At 45.0% G+C, this 23,599-nt stretch overlaps 1 protein-coding gene across 2 annotated transcripts in view; it reads left to right on the forward strand.

Annotated features, from left to right (window-relative positions):
* Positions 1 to 23,106, forward strand: part of LOC124192867 (dipeptidase 1-like) — a 41,439-nt gene extending 18,333 nt beyond the window's left edge. For both annotated transcript variants that reach the window (XM_046586382.1, XM_046586383.1), the window contains exons 5-15: positions 2,407 to 2,803; positions 8,384 to 8,549; positions 13,527 to 13,686; positions 14,062 to 14,194; positions 15,456 to 15,606; positions 15,752 to 15,821; positions 18,456 to 18,632; positions 20,195 to 20,279; positions 20,681 to 20,756; positions 20,882 to 21,020; positions 22,308 to 23,106. In XM_046586382.1, the coding sequence (XP_046442338.1) occupies positions 2,407 to 2,803; positions 8,384 to 8,549; positions 13,527 to 13,686; positions 14,062 to 14,194; positions 15,456 to 15,606; positions 15,752 to 15,821; positions 18,456 to 18,632; positions 20,195 to 20,279; positions 20,681 to 20,756; positions 20,882 to 21,020; positions 22,308 to 22,433 (1,680 nt within the window). In that variant the 3' untranslated portion in view covers positions 22,434 to 23,106. The remainder of the gene's footprint in view (positions 1 to 2,406; positions 2,804 to 8,383; positions 8,550 to 13,526; positions 13,687 to 14,061; positions 14,195 to 15,455; positions 15,607 to 15,751; positions 15,822 to 18,455; positions 18,633 to 20,194; positions 20,280 to 20,680; positions 20,757 to 20,881; positions 21,021 to 22,307) is intronic.
* The last annotated feature ends 493 nt before the right edge of the window (positions 23,107 to 23,599 follow it).

Here is a 23,599-nt window from a genome sequence, read left to right on the forward strand (position 1 = left end):
TATTTTCTTTCCTTATTTATGATGATGACGTTGATAGGTCTAGAACTGTTTGTGTGTGTGAAAGATGAAGAAAGAGAAGAACGGCATGAAAGAGATAGAATATGTTTGGTGGAGTGGGTTCCATCGCGGTTCGCTGTCGGCCAAGAGTTTTCTTGAACGAAGAGGCGGAAAAAAAGGGCGAGGAAATGGCGTGAGTGGGTGGGTTTGGGGGTACAACAGCTGCTTCCTATGAACCGCTCACGAATAAAGAAGGCAGGCAGCGGCTGCAGCTGTGAAAAAGTCAAGATGATGCCAGGATAGCTTCGCAGTTCTCACATGAAAGGATTCCACCTGATCACAGAAATGGCAGGACTGGCTGGCTGGCTCCGGCCTGGCTCCTTCGGTCTCGAAATGATATTAGTCCACCCAATATCGACGGGGGAAAACCCCGTCAGCTTCGCCCTTCGTCTATTTTCTCGTTCCCGCGCTAAATGAAAACCGGTGACGTCACTTTCGACACGCCGAGTCCGCAATAACAACCCCTGGGGACTTCGGGAGAGTCAATATATTCGACGTAAGGCTTCTTTGTTTTTTAAAACAAGCTTTTAAACTGAAGCAGCGAATTATTAGTCAAATAAAAAAAAAATAAAAGCTTCCGTCGACTTGGTGACGTAATCGAACGGAATTTATGGGGTTGGAATTGCACCGGCAAGTATCTGTTACAAGTGGCGAACGCTATACATATACGTAGGGCATAGCTTAACTCTCCATTATTACAAACTCTTTCACGAAAATCGAAAAACCCTTAACTTTGAAAAGGTTTCAGCCACGACTTTTATTTTTCTCCCGATCGAGTTTGTTCGCTGTAACGAATAACTATGGCGTGCTTGCTCACCCGCAAACGATATCAATATCAGGCGTAGTCGAACCAGTTTATTTAAAGGTCTCTCTTTTTTAAAAGAAAAAAAAATCTGTTCTCTAATTGGCTTTTATTTTGAGGAAATAGTGAGTCCTACCTACGTGTTGGTTATGTTTTATAGGCTGCTGGAATGCCTTTGCAGCGCGTATACTCGAGTTTTGGGCTTCGTTATAAAAAAAAAACGAAAGATTGGTTTCGTTAGATTATTATCTTTCAACTCTGGGTTCTCTCTCTATAGACTTTCGCAGCTACATGCATACACAAGTCACACATGGGTGCCCAGGAAGAACTCGTCTCCGTCCCTCGTCTCTCTGCATGCGCGCTCTTTTCTCTAATGGGGTCACACCTTGGGAACTTTTTTTTTTATTTTTTATTTTGAAGTGTAGTTCCGCTGTATGTTGAGTCGAGTTCACAAGAGAAGACAGACAGTCAGACGAGTCGAAAGAGGAAAGAGAGAGACCTCATGACTTTTGCATTTCCAGTCGACCGGACTGGTAACTATATATGCAGTACTGGACATTTCGTATTCTGCTCTTTCTATAGAGAGCCGAGTCATTGAAAACTTTTTGAAGGGGGAGGAGTACTACTACTATATCTTGGGGAAGACGGGAATAAGAATGGAGAGGATGGATGGTCCTCTAGCGACTTGACAAGTCTGCTGGCACTTTGCTCTTGTCACTCAATTTGAATGGCCCTCTGCCGAGGACTGCTGGGCGCTTCTTCAAAGGTAAATAGGCACCAGCACCCCCTGTAGTGTAGTTTTTAACAAAAGGGAGCCAAAAGAAACGGCGATGGCAAACAGTATGCACAGACGGACGGGCGGACGGGCCGTCGGACACGCCCGGCGGGAGATGATGAGATGGAATAAGCAAAAAGAGAAAAAAAAGGAAAGAGATAGAGCTGTTATTTCCTTATATTATTCCTTGCATGTTGTTCTGTTTTGATTGCCGGCGTCCTCGGCGTCCTCTCGTTGTTCCATTTCAAAACTCTCTTCACGAGCAGCTGTGATTGCTCAACCCAGCGGTATGGTGAGCATTGTGCCCACAAATCATGCCCCCGTGTTCTCTCCCGGGACGCTCATCTTTTTTTTTTCCGCTTCAAGCCAAGTCTTGCCGTTCCAACAACAGCAGCCCCTCCTTTTTTTTTGTTTTAACTTGAAAGCAAAATGATATGCTAAGCTCTCTCTACGCTATACTGCTTCGCCTAATAGTAGCCATTACGCAACAGCATGTACCGTTTCTTGTGCACCGAATTTGCGTTTCGTAGCCATGAAATGGATCGGCCATCCGAACGCTGCGACTTCCACATGGATCATCAGAATGAACTGAACAAATCTTTCTCGTGAATAGATGGAAAATGGAATGCATAGTTGAGACTTTACTTACAATTGTTATCTTTAATGAAATAGCAGCTGGAAAAATCGAAAATGAATGTTTGTTCAAACAAGAGTTTATTTGATACGTAATACGTTTTTACCCGACTAATCAATGGAATCATTGTTTCAACAGGATAATTTGGACAAGATCGGCGACGAATTTCTGGTAACGCCCAATTGCGTCAGCAATAAAACACAGCCGTGCAGTTCACCGGGCAGTTTCAACGGCCGATCTGAATTCTCTTCTTCCTCAATACCGGCCGGTTATTACGGCCAGAATGGAGGCGGGACGATTCCGAGAAACCACCGGCGACTGCATCAACACTACTCCACCGGCGGTGGCATCGTCGAAAGTCATTTCCTATCGCCGTCGAGTCAGGCGTCAGCCGGCTCGGCTTCGTCTGCCCGTCGACATCTGCCGCATCCGCTCAACGGTTCGGCGTCGATGGTTGCCGAACCGGGTCTCGACGCCGACGACTTGATGAACGACGATAGCGACTCGGCTTCGCAGCAGTCTAGCCGACCAGCAGGCAAGTCAAAGTCGTTCATTTCTCGTTAGCGCTTTATTAATCAGAATGCCAATCATAATGATGCCCCACGGCTGTCGCTGTCTCCTATCAACACTTTATTGTCTCCGCGTAAGACAGCAGCCGGGGTATATAGCAGACGCATAAAGAGGAGAAGCGCTTTACCTACTCCCGTCTCTCGACTTAGTGAGCGACAATGTCTGTTAACACACAACAGGCCGGGGCTTATCTATAATGCGCCCGACACAGGCTGAGTGCACACAATGCGTGTTGCTGGACTTCATAATCATCTTAATAATAATAATAATAATAATAACAATGCATCGACAGTTTGGCGTAATAAGAGCAAGTGATTGAATTAGACAATCAACAACCCTGTGCCATTACATTCGAGTACTACTTTGTACTACGGCCAATGTTGCATGTCAAGAGTCTCTCCTCCGCTTGGCGCTCCCAATGTCTTTATTCGACGTCACGCTCTCGTATGTGTACTGCCCCCCTTTCGCTCAACTGTTTTGTGTGATGACAAAGTTTCCGGTCATTGCGTCTTCGGCTGGCGAATTGGAAAATGAACGAGGGAGCGACTACGTGTGTGACACCCGCCGTTGCAGTTGCCGGGGCTTATAAAGCAGCATCAAATGCCAGGAGGGCACTTGGGCGACTGCGACTGCTGCTGCTGCTGCTTGTCCATTCCATCACGGTTCTTATATTAGCGCAGTAGATGCCCTGCCTCGGTGCGCTCTCTCAACAAACAGCCAGCCATTACGAGGCGTTAAGACCACTCTTGATGCATAATGAAACGAAATACTTGGGATTATTGGACTATGAAGCAGCTAGCTAGCACGGGAATCGCCCCGTCGTAGTAGTACGTTTACGACTATACCGGGACCCGCCACACCCGCTACCCGTAATGATGTCGTGCATTTTCGTGATTCAAAAAAAAACCGAGAAGGACGTCGTTGATTTATAGTTTTTCAACACACAAAATAACGACCAGACTTTTGACTGCTTATCGTATTTGGATCGATCGGAAACCAATGATAGACTTTGTATTTCTTTCGTCACGTTTTCCAGTCAAAGTAGATCATGGGGCTTTTCGTTAGCTTGTGGGTTCTTTTTTTTCCCCTGCCAAGATTACACAAATGTTATTGAGCGTCCGACTTGGAAATGGGATATGATTCTATCGACCTTGTAATTCAATTAGTCTATTCCGCCTGTTACAAATGACTGGCCGAGACTATTGCGGCAGTAGCTATCGAGCGCAAGCCGAACTGTGATGGCAATTTTCAATCCTCGGTTTATCGCTGAATGATATTGATGTCATTAATCTCGTGAGTCACGTTAGTGATCTTCTCTCTAGTCTTTCCCGTCTCTCCCGTCTCTCCCAACGCCTCGATCCGGCCATCGGATCCATAATCTATTTGATATTTGAGCACATCCTCATCAGCTTTGACTTTTCTTTTCTTATTTTTTTTTTGCCCTCCTTACCCCCCAGGCCGGCTAGCTCTCTGCTCTTTATAGACCTATAAGAAGAAGAGTATTAGGTCTTAGAGCTCTCTCTAGTCTGAGGGAAATTCCGTCGCAGCTGTATGTCGACTTTTCTATTTGGGTGGGAGTAGGAGGAGGAGGCTATAGTACCTATATACAAGTCTAAGAAGAAGAAGAAGAAGAAGAAGACTATATCCCCGGCCATAGTATATACGTCCGTCCAGTTCCAGTCCCTGCGGCCTCGCAGCTCTCGACCTCGCCTTCTCTTTGCTCTAACTGATATTTTGATTAGAATGACTTTGAAGAGAGCCCTTGTGTATACAGAAAGGAACGCGTGGGGCTATTCTCCTCTGTATTTGAGTTTGGTACCTTTCAAGCAGGAGCACAGCAGCGCCCCTGCCCCTGCGAGCATCTTCAACTGGGAAATGGCGAACGCCAAAAAGAGGAGAAAGAAGAAAAAGAGAAAGAAAAAATAACGTTGCGTGTGTGTATATATACTACACCGAGTGGCATACAATCGTTTGGCTGTCTTGAAGATCTTTCGCCAGCGCAGATAAATAAAAGTCTAGTACTACGGGGGAGAGCAATGTATATATTTACGTGGGGGAGTAGTGTATATTTTATTCAGTGTCGGGTGGACAAGCAGCGCAACACCTTCGTCTCTTTTCATCTTCTCTCTTTTTTCTTATATAGTTTTATTTATTCTTTTTCCGTTTTGCCTTTTTTTTTTTTTAAACGGGTCCCACCGAGAAAGTCCCGTGCAATAACGAGATTGCTGCGTCGACAATGCACTACTACTACTACTACTACTACCTACGCTTAAACTCTCTAGAGTGACACAGTCTAAGCCGCTCCCGAAACGTCTGCGCCTTATTCTTTTTTTCTTTTCTTTTTCGGACATCACAGCAGCTCGGCTTATTTGATTCCATTCCGTTCGTTCGTTGCGATGTCAATATTCTTCTTCAACTTGGCCCCCCCCCCCTCCTACTTCGCCCCCCCGTGAGAATATGTGCAAAAGTCGTCGTCGAGTTGAAAGCTCCCCAGAAGCTGTTGGGATAGTGGACCATTTAGATTTCGTGACGCGTTATTTTGGACGATGGGGGCTGTTGCCGAGGGTGTGGGCTCTTCATCATCTCGACTGGCCTCCACAGTTTCCCCTTTTTTTCTTTTTCGTTCTTCTTTCTTTCTTTTTTTTTCCGGCTCCTTTTGAGGCGCTCGTCCGCGTGATGGGATTCAATTCAATAACTCGGAATGATGGCCCAGAGATTCGGGGTGGCGCAAACAGTCGGGAGCCGCAACTCTATAGACTAGCCTAGCGATGACATGACGAGTGTGTGTACCAGTGCCGAATAGAAGCATCAGCACCGACTGAGCGTGAAACCCCCCGTTACTCCCACTCTCCATCGCAGTCCCTGTTTGGCTATGACGGGGCACGCGGCTCGTGTCCCGTTGTGTATATCTCGTACAGTCGTCTTGTGTATGTATTGGGCTGGGGGGAAAAGACGATGGCGCCAAAGGCACACACACAACACACACGAGCCAACTGAATTGCAATGCTGAAGCTGAATGGCGTATATATACGCACGTCTACCGTTTTCACGTGACATGTCGCCGGGAGAGTCGTCCATTTTTTTCTCCTTTTTCCTCCCAATTTCTTTTAGCCGGCTTTTATTTTTTGGCTCCTCCTCTTCTTGCACGGCCTATTGCATTTTATATAGGAGATTGCCTGGAATGAGATCAAGAAATATGGAAGGGAAAGAAAAAAGAAACTAGCGAACGGGGAGAAATGTACATACATCGGCGGGAGACAGGCCAGCCAGCCAGCGTTCCCTCGGCTGTCGACGCTCCTTCCTGCCACCCTGGCCTCTCTCTTTGCTCTCACCTCCTGTCCTGTCTATAAATAATATGCGTCACCTTCAACAGTGACATTTGGCGACGGGCTCCTACACAATCGACGCGCGGTCGTCTTCCTATTATTACATCAATGCATTTCTTTTTTTCTTTTGCTGGGAGGGGGGCTGGTTGTTGCTGTTGTTGGGGGGATGCGCAGTTCATATAAAAAGGCGGTGCGGATGGATGGAGTTGCAAAGAGGGTCACGCGGAAACAGGAGGGTACAGCACTACAGCAGCCAAGAGATAAGAGCCGTAAAGACTGCAGTGTATAGGATCTCCTCTTGTGTGTGCGACGCGTACACACAGTTTGCCATTGTGTGTGCAAGGGGGGGTCTGAAGAGGTTAGTTGAACAGGAGTCTCTCTCTCTCCTACAGACGTCTATATCGATATGTAATGTGAAAAGGTGTTATGCCACGCGCGAAAATCGATCCGCCCGCGTTCGTTCTCTACTATACTGTCGCTCAATATCTTCGTGCAAACTGTGCACGAGAGGCTTGGATGTCTGTTGACTGTTTTACTCCGACGGCGCCTATAGTACACTCCCCTCTCCTCTATGGAGACACTTTCTCTATAGCTCCGTGTCTGCATACAATATAGTACTGTACAGACTCCTGGCTCCTCCTTTTTTAACTGAAGAGTTAAGACCTCCCCAACAGTAGCGGGAACTCTATGGGATTGCCACACTGTCGTATTATTATCTGCAAATACACATTCGTTGAGGGGGTGGGCGGTGGATCATGACGTAAGAGTCTAAATAACTGAGCATTGCGGCGCCTATGAACTTGTCGGTGAGTCTCGAAAGGAGCAGGCGAAACTAATGGATGCTAATTGCGCTATATCGCCCCTCCCCCACCCTCTCAAAGTTCATAGGAGCATCAAGATTTCTGGCAATGGATTGATAATTCAATAAATTGCTTAGTGGCCAAGTAGAAAACAACTAAGCCGTTGCTGGGGGATCACAATAATTGGATGGCTCCTTTCAAGCTGTAGCCTACTCGGCACATCTAAGCAGGCAAGAGAAACTTTGAAGCGAAACAAGTATCGGCAGATTTATTTATTTTCGCACAGAGGTTGAAATTAATAATTAGCTTTGCGCAAATATCCGATTCGAGTCTTGGGATGGGAAGCTTTCATTACTTTAAATGAAATATGACCTATCTTGGATGATTGTGCACTTAATTCCTGTTGTAGAACGATTGCACGTTACCGAAGCTCGTTCAAACTGAAAGGGTGCCTAATGTCAGACTATTTAGGAGATGGAAATGTTTAAAATACAAATTTAAGATTTCCCTGCTAGGCAAATGAAGCTTATGGCACTCGACTCTGAGGTACTCCCGTGTTCCTGTGCCTGGGGCACATTTGCCGTTCCGCTTAATTATTTGACATGTTTATTGCCTGAAAAATTAAACGCGTTCAATAAATAAGTTTTCTTAATCGATCCTTTGTACTACTAAGAGTGCTAATCAAATTTTAGCGCAATTTGATTAACACTAATATAACAATTAAATTTGTTATAAATACCCGAACTTCTTGTAGTTTTTTTTTTCCACACAAAGTAATGCGAACATGGGACTACTTTTCAACAAAAACTAAAAAAGAATAGTAACATTGTTCAAAGTCACACATTTCCAAACTTTAAAAACAAACATTGTCAGATGTTTTCTCTTTTAAAACTTAAAAAAAAGAAAAAAAAATACAGTCTTACTCTAGTGTATCTCTAAAATCGCGAAAATGATATCCGAAAGAACATAATTGTGTTAATAATACTGTTGTTGGGGGGGGGGGGTTACTCCATCGGATCCACGCGAATTGATTGCTTGGAAAACATATTTTGAGTTCTAGTCCTCAAGTTCGGTTGTACTATATCACAAATAGGAAAACATTATGGTATGTAGTTGAGATAACGAGACGCTATCAAGTTTCGGTCGTCGTTTATAGAGCTTCGCTGTGCATATAGTCTATATCTATCCGACTCTATAGCTGCAAGGGAAAGTGTTGTTGGGGTGGGCTTCTAGGGTGACTAATGATTAGCCTTGTTATTTTCATCTCTTTTCTTTTGCCTTTTTTTATTTGTTTTTATGTTGATCGACACCACGCAACGCTTTGGGATTCATTTTCTCGGCTGCTGCTGTTGCTGCTGCTGCTCGATCCTAAACTTGACTCTTGCGCGCATTACGTCGATACACGCTCCCGCAAAGTAGCCGAAGTTGGCGGCAAGCAATGGTGCATTCTCTGCATGGCTCTCTTGGTTGCGCTGGGAACGGGCGTTGGCGTCGGCCTCCCATTGGCCTTACGATCCGGCTCGTCGCTGCAAGAACGACTCATCGCCGCCCAGAACATCTTGGCTCAAGTGCCTCTCATTGACGGGTAGGTCATACAAAAGCGGAGAGCTTAAAAGCGCCTCTTAAATTCTTATTTTCCGTTTCCGTCCGTTTCCCCCCCCCCCCCTTTTGTGTGTGTGTGTGTGTGTGTGTGTGTGTGCCATTTTCAAGTCGAGTTTTTTAGTGGCCCGTTTAGCCTTTTTTTTTATTTCGTTCGGCTCCATATTGCTCGTCAAAAGTCGCCCTTGTTTGCTTTCGGTTATAGTTGATGGCGCTTCCGCATCTCGTTAATTCCATCTCTCGGCATGCGAAATGGCGGCAAATGATTATTTGAAATGATGGAGTATTACAGTAAATATCTCACGTTGGCCCCAAAGTTATGTTAACCAGCTGGGGGTCGCGATGGACACTCTTCGAATGCTAATACCAATTTCCTTTCTTCTTCTTTCCCTCTTTCTTTCTTTCTTTCTCTCCCTCGGATATCATTCATTCCTCGCCCAGCAATTCTCTTATATATCTTCTCTTCTTCTCTCCTGTTTTCTCGGAGACTAAAGGGGCCCTGCCACTCGTTTTCCACACCATAAAATCCCTCCTTATTCCTTTTTATATCTCCATTCGTCCTCTTTTTTATTGGTGGCCCTGGCGGCTCGCCGCTCTCTCTCAAGAAGAAAACTCTTCATCCGAGCCCTCCAACTACTTAGCTATTCGTTTTCTCATTCCCATTCTGTTCATCGCTTCTTTTTTTCTTCTTCTTCTTCTTCTACTTTCATTTGAGTTTCTTTTCTTTCTTCTTCTTCTTCGCCAGCTGTCGGGAAAGATCGGCAGCGGCTGGCGCTGACACATTGCCGTGCATAGCTGATTCATTTGATGATGAATACTGGATCGCATGCAAAATAGTTTCATTTGTAACAGCATCAGTCCCGAATAATGATGTGCCGCGACGACGACGCCACATCACTGCCAATGCCACTAGCGTAAAGACGTCAAGAACTATGCGAATAGTAATATATAGCGCATGTCTCTATATACACCGCGTGCATGCATATATGAATGTATTGGCGTTGTGGATTGTTAGCCAAACTGTTTTTGGCGGTGTGCTGCTGCTGCTGCTGCTGGATGGATGGCTGCTGTATGGCTTCTTCCCACAGATGACGGGATGCGGCATCTAGTCAATGACAAGTTGATATGTCGTCAAATCCGCCGTATGATTCATCTGCACAGGGCGTGGCCGCATTGCGCGTCTAGCACTTTTTTCGGTGTGGCGGGAGAGAACTTGACGGCAATATAGCTCAGTGGCCTAGACTTCTCCAACAGTTCGACTTTGGGTGCATCAGAGCCGGAATGTAACTGATTACTTCTGTCTACTGGACTGGGGGTAGACCCGACTGTACTGCTGCTGCTGCTGTGTGTGGACACAGCCGTGTACAGCATGTTTATGGATTAAGACACGCACAAAGTCTCTTGACGCGGATCCCGCCAGCAGCACTTGTACCAGTACCGGGAGCGGTAGATTATAAGGGATCTAAGGTAATGGATTCAGCCTATTTTTCCTCCTCCTCGGGTTGTCTGGCGACACGGACCTCATCTCCAATGTAAATTGAATTAGGATTTGCTTGACTTGAAATACGTACCGGCCGTGTCACTGTAGACCGAATGAGCAGTCGGCACGGTGAAGATGAAAACCATCAGCTTGCATGCATAGATAGATGTAACCAAACGATTGGCGTTGGGTTGAGGAATCAACTTGTTCGCGAGCGAGAGTCACTGAGAACGTGCGCCAGCCCAATCGGATTGTGTGAACTGCCGAATCAGTCCGCCAATTCTCTACTCGCACAGTAATAGATTGATTTGATTTTACCCGTCTCCTTGTTCGGCCCCACAGTGAGTTCTTTTGTTGGCACTGCAAACCCATGGGCCAGCAACCACAAGCGACTTCGTCAGCCAAACCCAATTTTGGCTATTTAACCTTTTTAAAAATTCAGTAGCACAGGCATGACACTGGGCTGTGGCCATTTGCGTCAGAGTAGCTACCAAGTTTGTCGTTAGACGGTTAGGAGCAGCAGAGAACTCGATCCGTGTCGGGATAGACTTTGAATTATTATTTTCCAATTTTTCCAAAAATATTTGACGTTGTCAATCAAGCGCATGCCGCATAGTTGCCATCCAAGCGACTGTCCGTCTATGATTGCTTTCAGAACAACTATTTACACGTTAGCACAACAGAAATTTCATTTTATTCCTGACGTCTGTCTAGCTTCTCTGAATTTAGCGACTTTCTGAATTTTCATTACGTTGTTCCCACTATCGGTTTGAATTATGCAAAATGGTTTTTTTCCAGGATCAATTAACTAGCTGTAAATGGATTTTTTTTTTTTTTTTTTTCATTTGGGAGACTCTCGAGCTCTCGACTGCCAGCTATTTCATTTTCTTTTCTTTCCGTCATCAATTTGCCTCGCTTTCTTTATTCAGTGTATACACTCTCAATTAGCCGTAGCCCTTAACATAGTTGGGCCGAAGAAAAACAAAAGAAGATAAGACAAGAGAGCACGCTAAGCCGTTGTGTGTACAGTCCACGTTTTCATTTACCTCAAGCCCGCTCGTTTGCAATAAGATAAATCCATTACAGCAAATGAGTAGCTCTTTTTCTCCGAGTGAGGATCGTGGTGGTCGTTGCCCAATTCTCTTAGCTGACGCGTAGTAGTTCTCTCCTAGGAGTACACACACTACTACTACTACTACTACTACTACTGTATAAGCAGGGGCCGCACCAGGGCTGTAGTAGTTTCTCGACTCCATCCAAGATCCGACAGGCTGCTCTCCGCTCTCTGTAATCCATCACGGATCGAGTTGCTGCCCATTAATATATATGTACAGACTCGCACACTGGGAGATGCCAGCGGAGCTGAGACGAAGAAATGGAAGTGAGCGACTGGAAGGGGCGGAATATATATACGTATATATAAGAATCCGCGATGGGAAAAAGAGAAATCGACAGAATGGCGATAGAAATGGGTAGGAAAAAAAAGGGTTAGAATGGGAGAATTCTACGTCGAAATGGAGAAAAAAGCTTTAGAGGAGAGTAGCAGCAGTATATATAGAAAAAGAGAGAGAGAGACGAGATTGATATTCAAACTGAAGCCGTCTGCGATTTCGACTCTCCAAAAGTCATCAATTCAAGCGACGGATGTTTTGTTGCCGGAATGAAAAAGCCCTGGTGCTCCACGGGCGCCAGCAGCAGCAACATATATTCATTCGCTCTATCGATTGAATGCAACGATGAGAAACAGGTCGGAAATGAGACCGGTCGAGCGGAAGAAAAGGTGCCGGATTCCGTATGTGAACAGCGGGCGCGCGCGTGTGTGTATATCCATGTCTATAACTATACACCGTATAATGTACCTGTGGTAGTAGCGTGTAAACTGATCGTACTCTGCTGCTACAATTTCACCAGGCGAAAGTATATCTATAGATTCACCGCAGCGATAATTTCACCTTTCACCAGTTATTATGTCCTTCCCGAAGGATCAGCGCTTGTCCCGCACCTTATAATACGTACTTTTCATGTGCAATCGCATGCAGAGCGGCACGATCACGCTGTGTCAGGATTTATTTAATCCCAGCCGTCGTTTTCCCCCCCGCGCTATTCTACACTTTCAATCGATAACATCAAACTGTTGGCGACGGATGCTCCTGTCTAGTTTATCCCATTTTTTTCCCCCCTCTTATCTTTTTTGTTTGTCCAAAACTCTCCATAATGTTCTTGCTGCGCCCATCGGCTCGGGAATTTTCTGCCCATATTTTTCGATCCTTAATTTTTTTCATTCTTCCTCCGGCCGCCGTAACTCTTTTGTGCGTCAAAGCTGCTGCCTGCCGTGTTTGTGTATATACCTTCCCGTTTGTTTACTCACACGCTGCTCCTTCTCTTTTTTCTTTTCCCCCCGACATGACACATCTATGTGGATTAGACGGAGTAATGTGTACCACCCGCGTGACCGCCATTCAGCGCGCTCGGGTGGACATTTTTCTTTTCTTTTCTCCCCCGTGTGTGGGGACTTTTGAGGGGGTCGCGAGTCAATCAAATTTGGACGACCGGTTTGACTCGACGAAAAAGCAGCAGCACTGGCTGGTCGTCGTTGTCATTAGCCGCCAGGAGGTGCGGCATCTGATCTTTGACTCTTGGTGGACTCCTTAAACTTGACAGTCCCCAACTTTATCCCTTTCATCTCCGCTCATCTGTGCGATGTGATGACGTTCCTGGACGGGAGAGAGAATAATTCCGCCTGATGCGGAATCACGTCGTGACTGGCAGCGTGATTTCACCTTTCGTGGAAATGATCGGGACACTGCCCAGAGTGCTGGCAAAGCACAACAACAAAACAAAAGGCATTGGCAGCTCTCTATAACGCACACCCGTATACATAGAATTGTTTGTTGTTGTTTTTTTTTGGGCTTGTTTGGCTGGCCATGTTTATAAGCTTTAGGTTTGTTGTTTTCTCCATCTTTCTCTTTGCCAACTTGACGTTTGTCTGACTGGCGGCGTTTCGGTAGTTTTCTCTCTCAACTGTTTGTCGTGTCTTTCGTTTTGCGTGTTTTTATTTTCTTGTTGAGAGAAGAGGAAGAAAAATGCTACTTGCTGGATGCTGATGCTTATTTCCGTTTTGTTTGCTTCTAATGCCGTTCTGGTTGGCTGGCTAAAATGCAGCGCAGACCCCGTCTGCTGCCAGCTTCCAATGTAATTACCGGCTCGACCGTAATGAACTTTATCGATTTACTACACGACCCGTAAATGCACGGGGCAAGTGTCTCAAATGTTGCGACTTATTTTTTCTCTCTCACACACACACACGCACACGTATAAATGGTGTGTACACACTCCCCTTCCAACTTTCATCGCCATCCATCCTGTTTGATGACCGAGCTGTTTCAAGCCGCGTAGTTTAATGACTTGACTCTTGGACGACATTGAACTACTTGAATCTTTTGTTTCCTTTTCTTCTCTTTTCATGTGTGTGCCCCACTTCAGCCACAACGACATGCCGTGGAACATCCGCAAATTTGCCGGTGGTAAGCTCAACACGCTGAGGGCCCTAGAAACTGGCCTTCAACATCAAGACCCGTGGTCCAAGAGTGCCTGGTCGCATACGGATCTGCCCAGGCTGCGAGAGGGACGCGTCGGAGCCCAGGTATGTTCCAGTTAGTGTGCATACGAGTAGCAGACGTCTAAGGCTGTTACTCCGTCCTCCCTGACCCCCTCCATCAAAATAACCCTTGCAACCGCACAGCAGGAAAACCCGGATCCTGGTTCGCCTTGTTCGATCCCTGTTGTCCACGTTCGATACCCCGCAGTTCCTCCTTTTCTTTTTCTTTTTCTACGAGCATTTCAATGCGTTCGACTGTCTGTGTTTAAAAATCCCGCCAGCGTTAGCGTCATCTTTGTATAGCTCTGTATAGTGTATTAGTGTATAGTGCTGGATCCCGGAAGCGGGACTTTCGATCCATCTCATCACGACTGTATTATGTATTATGTACTATTCTTCCTTTTTTGGGGGGACTTGCAGTTCTGGGCGGCTTACGTCCCTTGCGGTGCCCAGTATTTGGACGCCGTCAAACAAACGCTGGAGCAGATCGATTTGATCAAGCGAATGGTTGATCGATATTCGGACTATCTTCGATTAGCCGTCGATGCCAAAGGTGAGCTCAAAGAATTTCTCATAACTCTCTTCATTTGTCTGTATTATGTTTCAAAGTTCTGTACTATCAATAAGTTATCGATTTGAAAATTGGGTTGAATCCATCGTTCTTTTCCTGCTGTCCAACTAATGCATAGAGAGTTGTAAAGACATCCATCGCATCTGAACTTGTCTATCTGTAGATCAAGCCAATCGAAATATCAATCGCAGGAACTATACTCGAAAGAGAGGCCAGACGAGGAAAGATGCCGAGGTCTGGCATCATTCGTCTTTTGCCACCCAGCAACAGCAATGACTCTCGCAACTTTTGGGTGCCACATCCATTAATGTCGGATCCTGCCTGTCCCGTCTCTGGAGCCTGTAGGACTTTTTTTTTTACACGGAGGGTTGGCGGGAGGGAACTCTTTTCGGCGAAAGACCTGGGCGGTCGCAATTTAAGATAGATAGATAGCAGGTCAACTCACTCCTGATGTCCTGCCTAGTGTTTGGATAGGGAGAGACCCGTTATTTGCCTAATGGCAAAGTTTTGCTTGTCAAACGACAGCATCCACGAACGGACGCAGGAATTTGCATTTGTCCTGCCGTCGCCCTCCAGCACGGACTTTGCTTCTACCACCGCCGCCGTATATATTCATACTCGTCTCTTCCGTGAAGACGTCGTCGGCCTGGCTGAATGTATATGTATACATATACAACAGACAGGATAGTAGATCACGGGACCTTTGTTCTCCTCAGTGTGTGTCTGTGTGTGTATGTAGTGGGTAGCTTTCGGCTGTCCCCGGTCGTTGGCTGGCGATACTATATAGGTCGGCTTAGTATCGGGATTCTGCAGAGTCGTACAGGACTATGCCAGCCTGAGCTTTTTTTTTTATTCTTGTTTGACTCTGGCCGAGCAATCTCGCAGAGTGTGATTACTAGATAACAGGGCAGGGCAAACAGGATGGGATGGGGGGAAAAGGGGGAAAAAGAGATTGGGCAGGGAAGAATGGTTATGACGCAATCGATCGGACGAAACCAAAGAGATGCTCCGTGCTGCAATCAAGAAAGAAACAGAGCCCCATATCAACGGGTGGTGATATCGAGCAGAAAAGAGCGAAATAAGTAATGATGGCAGACATAAAAAAACCATACCACAAAACCCCCAAACAAAAACCGGAGAGTATGGGGGGATCGAGAGACGTGAAATAACAACGTGTCGTGTACGGCTTATACCACCCTTGTCTGCTACAGCGTTGTATATGTGTTTGTATTTGTTTTTGCAGGCATTGAGGAATCACATCAGGAAGGACGGATAGCCAGTCTATTGGGCGTCGAGGGTGGCCACTCTCTGGGCAACAGCCTCGGCGTTTTGCGCACTTACTACGACCTCGGCATTCGTTACGTCACGCTCACCCATACGTGCAACACGCCATGGTATGCTATTTTTTTTTAGACTTATTGAATTTGTTTGTTTTTTCGATGATTTCCACCCCACCAAAATAAGAATCCAATCAAGCGAATTGCTGATTTGTATCGGAAACTAACACTCGCTTTCGTTGTCGCTTTGGCTGGCTGTTAGGGCAGACTGTTCCATCGCCGAAGCCGATCCTCATCATCCGCGTGAAGGAGGACTCACCCACTTTGGCAAGGTTTGCAATTTTTAAATCCATTTTTTTTTCTTTCTGGTGAGCGCAGTGGTCAATATTACAGTGTCTGGCTCTATGCCGCGCTGCTGGTCTCTCGACTGTTATATAACAATCCACTCAGGAAATTACGAGATAAACACATTTGTAGCTACTGTGTCCTCTGTGGGTGGAAACAACATAACAAATGGACGCGGCAGCCAACGACTCGGTTGCAATGTAATAAATAAAACATCTCCCTGGTGTCGACGAGCTTTAGGACAGTTATAGCACGCGGCTCTTCATTTGTGGGTGACGTTATCGAACGGTTATGTAAGGCGGCCGTTGACAACTTGGGGAGTGTAAGCGACTGAAATAGAATAGCCATTAAATATGTGTAGGATTACATACAGGAATAAGTAGATACGTGAGCCAGTAGAGTGCGGAATAATGTTTGCATTCAATCCAGGGTACAAGTGAAACAGCCGTTCGTCGCCTTAAATCTATTATGGATTTGGTTTCTTTGCTATTTAAAATCTCCCTGCAAGTGCAGGGTGTAATTCTGCTGGGTTCTTCCAGCTGTAATTGATTTTTTTCCCCCTCACCGACAAGTGCGATTGGCCTGAGAACGTGCAAAACTTTTTACTGGGCTCCCAGGTGTTTTCTTTACAGAAGGGAACTCCCGACTCATTTATCAATAAATAAGGAGATTTAAGAGGGAATAAATCGAATCATGCTGGGAGCTTTGCAGACAGTATAGCAAGTTAATGTCATTTGGTGAAACAAAATAAACGAAAGAAAAGTGTAGCGATAGAGAAAAAGGTGATAAATAACAAAGACAGAGAGACAGGTTTTTACACAGACGTAGTACTAGATAAGACCCTGGCCATCATTTCGTGTCAATTGATGGTGTTTGCTGTGTACACATACAGAGCCGGAGAGCGTTCGTGGCCCTAATCCGAATCTTGAACACTACAATATAGTAGATATACATGTAAGAATACTGTATATGTATACTACTATTGCTTTTTTTTCTGTTCCTCTCCTTTATTCCATCCCGTTCTCTTGAATGTACAGGTTCTCTCTTTCTTGTTCTCCTTTTGTCGACTGCTGCGTCGCTTTTCCTCCCTCAGGGAGATTGTCACAATCCATTTCCGCTATCCGGCAAGCAAGCGAACCTTACGTATAGACTCTATAAATTCTTCTTCGTTTCTCCTCTGTGTGCCGTGTGCTATTGTGTAGAGCCGCTTACCTCACCGTCGTGTGTGTGTGTGTGTGTGTGTCCGGTGGACTCGACCAACTGTCGAGTTCAATTCATCTTACTTCTCCTTGCATCCTTTTTTATTTCCCCCCTTATTTCCTAGAGCCATTCTTTGGGGTCCCCTTTTTCCATTTGTTGGAGATCACGGGATCGTGAATGAAGCTGTTCAAGTAGATATAACATATTGTTAAGTCCTTCTTGCCGAGTAACCACGTTTCCTATTTTTTCTGATACATACGTATACGTATGAGTGTGTACCTTTTACGCTCCGTGCGTCTGTACGTCTGTTTGTTCCGGTCGGATTTCTTTTGCTCCGTGTCCACTCAAAATGCTGGGGGGCTTTGATGATGAATTGATCCCGCGGCGTTGTCGGTTGAATGAAGAGGGCTTCACAGACCACCGGCAGGTGATGAAAAGGATCGATAATTCTCACCTCCATTTCCACAACAGACGTCGGAAGACTTACAAAAGCGATTTGCGCACCACCGTGCAATCAACAAAAAACGTTCAAAGAGCTCCCGCTACATGTTTCCACAGTGGCCGGAGCGAAATGCTCAAGTTTATTTCTTTCTCGAGTTTTTCCACACACATTCGCAGGATCAATCAATGTGAAATCGGGAATTTTGGTCGAATTCTCGGAAATAATAATAATAATAATACAAAAAAAAGAAAACTTGTATTATTTATCGACGATTGTGCGTCTCAAACGAAAAGATTGCGATAGATAGAAACGGGAAATCGACAAAAGAAGGAAAGTAGAAGAAGAAAAAAAAAAGCGAAAAGATCTATATAGCGTCAAATCCCCAGCAAAAGCTAGAAAACTGCTGCATGTTGCCGAATGTACGGCTGCTTAGATGCACAGGACCGAAAGGCTGCCGAGTTTCTTTGCCTGCGTCGTAAGCCAAAGAGCGAGAGAGAAAAAAAAAGTCTAGAATATAAGAGTTCCATCTTGATCTTAGCATATAAGAGGCTTACAATTCCCCGCTGTTCATCGAAGGATAGATCTATACGAGATATTTATTTTTTTTCATCTCCTTTCTCTTTCCACCATCTTTTTTTTTTCTTGTTTGCATTTTGTCGTCCAATGTTTATCTCTATTATACGCTGGCGTCTCTGGCGTCTTTATCTTTGATTTCGCTTTTCAATTATTTCCCATCCGTTTTTTTTTGTGTCGATCATCAAAATTTCCCCCCGTCTGTGCAATTTGCCGTCCTTTATTGATGGGTCGTTGTTGTCGACGGAAATTAAGCGAAAGGAGATTTCGTACTATTGTAATTATATTCTTGCAATGTCCAACAAATGCGGCCCAACTTTCTATCGTACCTACACTGGGTAGTCGCACGGATTTGTGTGTCTTCTTCTCTTTGAGTTAACATTCTTTTGATCATTATTATACGCAGCTGGTGATCAAAGAGATGAACCGACTTGGTGTCATAGTGGATCTCTCTCACGCATCTTCCGCTACCATGCACCACGCACTGGACGCCAGCCGGGCGCCCGTCATCTTTTCGCACTCGTCGACCCGTGCCCTCTGCAATATCACTCGCAACGTGCCGGACGAAGTTCTCAAAAGACTGGTAAAACTTTTTTTTTCTCTTAATATATGCAGGCCTTTATTCGTGTTGCTCCTGTCTCGAAACGTAGGAGACTACCATAAATAATAAATAGACTATAGTGGAAAGGAGACAGCATACAGCTGCAGGGAACACTGTAGGGCTCCTTGTTATGTGTATATAGGAGAAAGATCGAATGGAAGTCGTTGTACAAGAGAGTAGTATTCGCACTGCCGCCAATACCAGCAGGCAAGCAGGGGTCAGAAGGGGGGGGAAAAAGTTGTTGTATGGTGAAACGAACGTTGCCGTCATTATCCTTTACTTATAAGGGATCAGTTTCGAAGGGAAAAAGAAAACAACATTGATACAACTCCTGAAAGCCTCGACATTTCATTTATAGCCGAGCTGCAATATTCATTTATATAGGCCATTCTCCCGCAAAACTTCTTAGTCCAGTTCAGTCCAGTTATTTTCTAAGCTTTGAGATCTCTGGTTATTTTTCCACTTTATTTTATTTTCCTTCTTCCATTCGTGATTGCCGTTAGACATGTATATGTAGCTCACTGGATATCCTTGACTTTGGCAATAAGTAGCCGCGAGGACGGACACCTAATCGCTCCGTTGCTTTGGCCATAGTCCTTGTGTATGTATGTGTACACTGTAAGTAACGTAACGAGCGAAACTGTATATTCCATCGCCGGGGCGGTATATCACTGGGTAAAAATAAACACAAGCAGCCGAGTAATTAACGATTAAAAGCGCTGGCCCCAAAACTTTTCTTCTTCTTCTTCATACTATGTGTGGGTGGAAAAGGGGGAGGAGGCCGGGTCGGGTTTTATATGGCATCTCATTTTCTTTTGTTATATGCTCTAGTAAGTAGTCGTAGTTGTTGTTTTTGTTATGTATACCCTCTCTCTCTCTCTCCTTGCCATCGAGTTGTCCAGACAACAGTCAACGACGGCCAACCCGCCGGCTATAGTCGTTCCCATTACAAGTTTTGTTGGCCACAGATGGAGCGGCAAAACGGACCTGTGTAAAAGGAGGACGACGTATAAAAGACGGTCTCTTAACTCGAGAGAAATAAGTAAATAAACGGGAAATGAGTCCCGAAAACGGAGAGAAAAAGAGAGAGAGAGAGAGAAAAAAAGAAGAAAGTTGCATGTTTCTACGAAAGCGTCGTCTCGGTCGATTATTGGATGAAATGTCCGACTTTTCTCATTGCCGATCGTATAGACTTCACAACAACGGTAATAACTGCGAGAGCGCGCAGATCTCAAGATTCCCAGAAAGGAAAGTAATCTGAGGAATTGAAGGTGATGTTCATTCGGCTCCTATAAATGGAGCAGTGCGCGCGTAGGAGTTGGGCGTATCGATTCATCCGTCTGTGTCTACGGATCTTTATATATACTAAGCCATTACGGGGTGGGGGGGGGGCAGAATGCACTATATAGGAGGCCTATTCTATATACCTTTTTGCCTTGCTGACCCTGGGTTGCCTTTTGTTCGATTGTTGATCCTGTATTGACTTTCTCTCTCTCTTTGGCTGCTGTTGTGCCGGGTGGCCTTGTTTGCTCACGATTTTTTAGGTGACCAACGGTGGAATAGTGATGGTGAGCTTCTTCAGCCTCTTCGTCAGTTGTAACAAGACAAGCACCATCCCGGACGTCGTTGGTAAGTGTCTCGTCAGAGTTTCTTGTGTGTTTCTTCTTCTCGCCGTAGTATCACAGCATCCCCCCATTCATCGTCACATGTGACCCCGTCTTCCCTCAATGCCTCTCTGCGACAAGAGCACTATACATTGATTTTCTCTTGTTTTTCACTTTCCTTTTTATTTCTGTTATTTTATACCTGTCCGTTGTCCTTCCTCCTCAACTTGAGATAGTATTACCGTAATGTACAAAAGGTTAAGTATAAGCTCATCTTTCGGTTTCTTGATTCCCTTTTTTCTCTTGCGATTGATTCGATTTTCTCTTTTTTCCTTTTTTGTCCGACTTGACTCGTCTTGTCACCATGTTTGGACACGGACTCTATATCCTGCCGATGGACACACGGTCGTCTCTCTACAAAATCAGCTCACATCAATCACATCCGGCGCGTCGCTGGAATCGACCATGTCGGCATCGGTGCCGGTTACGACGGCATCAACACGTACGTTATCTTATTTCGGTTTCCACTGGGGGGAATGTTATTGATTAGCCCACCTCGATTGTTGTCGTTTTATTCCATTCATCGTTGGTGTTCTTGCCTGATATTGACTTTCTCTTTTCTGATAGGACACCTCAAGGATTGGAGGATGTCTCCAAGTATCCGTACCTCTTCGCCGAACTGTTGCAGGATCCAACGTGGACGGAAGAGGATTTGAGGAAACTAGCCGGATTAAACTTTCTCCGAGTCTTTCGACAAGTTGAAAAGGTACCACCCACACTTCTTCATCAAGCTTATATAGTAAGGGTGGGTAGTAGGTGGGTAGTATGGGATTAGATTACGGTGCTTAATGAACAAGTTCTTTGCATACAATTAATGTGACTTGGTTTTTTAATGAGCGTTGATGGATTTGGGAAACGATAAGGGCTTTACTCTCTCTTTTTTTATAATTTTCTGGTGGATCGAAGGCGTCATTCAATTAATTTTGTTTTAATGCGCCAGGCTGATGAATTTAACGATTTGAATTGACTCGGCCGTTTTTGTTTTGTTTTGGGAGAAATAAGGAGCTAGGCGATTGAAGCACGTTTCCTGTTAGGCCCTACAGTTGCCATACGGTTGCGCACATAATAAAGATCGGACTATTATGGTTAAAAATCCATAAATTTTTGTTTCACGCGTTTGGCAGTCGCCTTCCGATTACTGTCAGTGCTGGCTGGCCTTCCATTTGTTTCCATCACGGAGCCTGTGGATTGAAAACCTGCCATCTCCGTATCGCTCCGTTTAGCTACTTTTCCCCATCACTTTTTCCTTCATCTGCATTATTCGTTTGATTTTTTTTAACCCGGGTTCTTTTACTTTCATTTTTGTTGGAGAATAAAAAAAAAATGGATATCGTGAGCGTGATTATGTAGGGAATACATAAATCCCGAAATCCGGCACTTGAATACCAAAAATAAAATAAAATTTAAAAAAAAAAAAAAAAAAAAGGAAACCATACAGAGGGGGGTTCACGTCCTGGGATAGTTTCAATGCACTGCAAGGAAGCAAGGGATTTCCTACTTTGAATAAATCATTCGCAGCCATAGCCCGGTTATTCCGTTGTTTTTATTCGATGTGAGGAAGCGCCATCGAAGCGTGAGTTTGTTAGCAGAGAGCTCTCTCCTCCTCATCCGTCTTCTCGTCGTTCCTCCTTCCTGGTTCTGAGAGTCTTACTTTGCTATCTCTCAATTTGTTTTTATAAATAATATGCGACGGAATGAAGAGAGAAAACAGTAATACTACATGGGAAAGGAACCGCCGAGAGCGGTCGGGATTGGTTGCTGTAATAGGACCAAAGTGCTCGTGCGCACCTGACTGGTCCCATTCTGATATGGTAGAGACACAGCCATCTGGATCGATCGGACGTGAACTGGCCTCCCTCGCTATTACCTACTATGCACATTGCATGCCTACGCTAATGCATAATGGCCGGAAGTTTGCCCAGCTATGCGGGTCGTCTTTAATGCAAACGCTGAATTCTTCACGATTTGACATTCATTTTTTCGTTGGCTCAAGGTTCGTGAAGATCTTCGACGAGCCAACGCCTTGGCCGACGAGACGTCCATCACCAACGAAGAGCTGAAGGGGCAACTGCAGTGCATTTATCAGGAGCGCAGCGCTGTGCAGTCGATCGTTACCTGATGAGAGAGAGAAACCCCCCACCGCTGGAATGTACACATTAAATACAATTACCTATTCACCAAACCAACAACTTTTTCTTCCCAACCAGTGTCTCTATCGTCATCCGCCCAAAAATATTTTCTTCCCTAGCCCACCCTCAATCTCCCACCCTCCCCACCTGATCTGATATTGATGTACATATTTACATGCGTTTCTCGGCGAGATCCTGATGTTTTTGACTCTGTTCGCTCCGTTGGTCTTTCGGTTTTACAGATTTTATTTGAACCCGAGTTTGTCTGTTGCGTTGTTGTTGTTGTTGTTGCTGCTGTGCTTTTTTCCCACACACGCGAAAGTGATGGCCGAAAATGGGTACAGTACACACATACCGGCACGTGCAGCGGGAGTTGTGCAGCAGCAGTAAAATATGTTATTCCCGATTTCGGTTTTCGTTTACACAATTCCCCTTCGCAAGCAATCACGATGGCGCCGAATATTGAATCCCAACGTTTCACGATTGGTTGTTATTCCTTCGTGGCCCATTTTTGTTTTTCTTGTAATAATAATATTCTATTTTTCGTTATATCCTTCATTGTCGACGCCCGTTTCTCCTGCCTACCGTGTAGGCGCGGACAAGTGTGAAATCCTTTTGTATTTGATAACACTTTTGTTGACATAAACGGTCCGAAATTTCAAATGGATGAAAATGAACTTGAAAACGAATGGTAGGGCGTCACATTTAAGACGGAAATGCGCCCGCGTAAAGGGACTCGCGTTTCAATAAGAATCATTTATATCTATTGCAGTTGTTATCGAGACCATTAGTCCGAATGGAAACTTTTCACTCAGTTTATAAAGTTCAATTAACTGCTGTGTTTTTCTTTGTCCCGTGATTTTTCTACTTTTAGTGAGCAAGTCGTGAGCTGAGACAACTTTTTCCTCGTAGCCTGTGTAATTCAAAAGAAACGGTGACTACCAACGAAAAAAGGAAGAAAAGAGACTTTCATAACGAAACTTCCTTTGTTGTACTTCCATGTATTGCTGGCCGATTTCTTCTTTTCTTCTTTTTTTTTTTTATTTCAGGGCGGATCCATATCTAGTCCTGTGTCATATATTTACTTCTCGTTACGAAAGTTTGCTGCTGAAAAGTTAAGAGTCCGAACGAGTCAAGCAATCCACGAATCCACCGA

This window comes from Daphnia pulex, chromosome 4, assembly GCF_021134715.1.
Source record: "Daphnia pulex isolate KAP4 chromosome 4, ASM2113471v1".
Taxonomy (NCBI): domain Eukaryota; kingdom Metazoa; phylum Arthropoda; class Branchiopoda; order Diplostraca; family Daphniidae; genus Daphnia; species Daphnia pulex.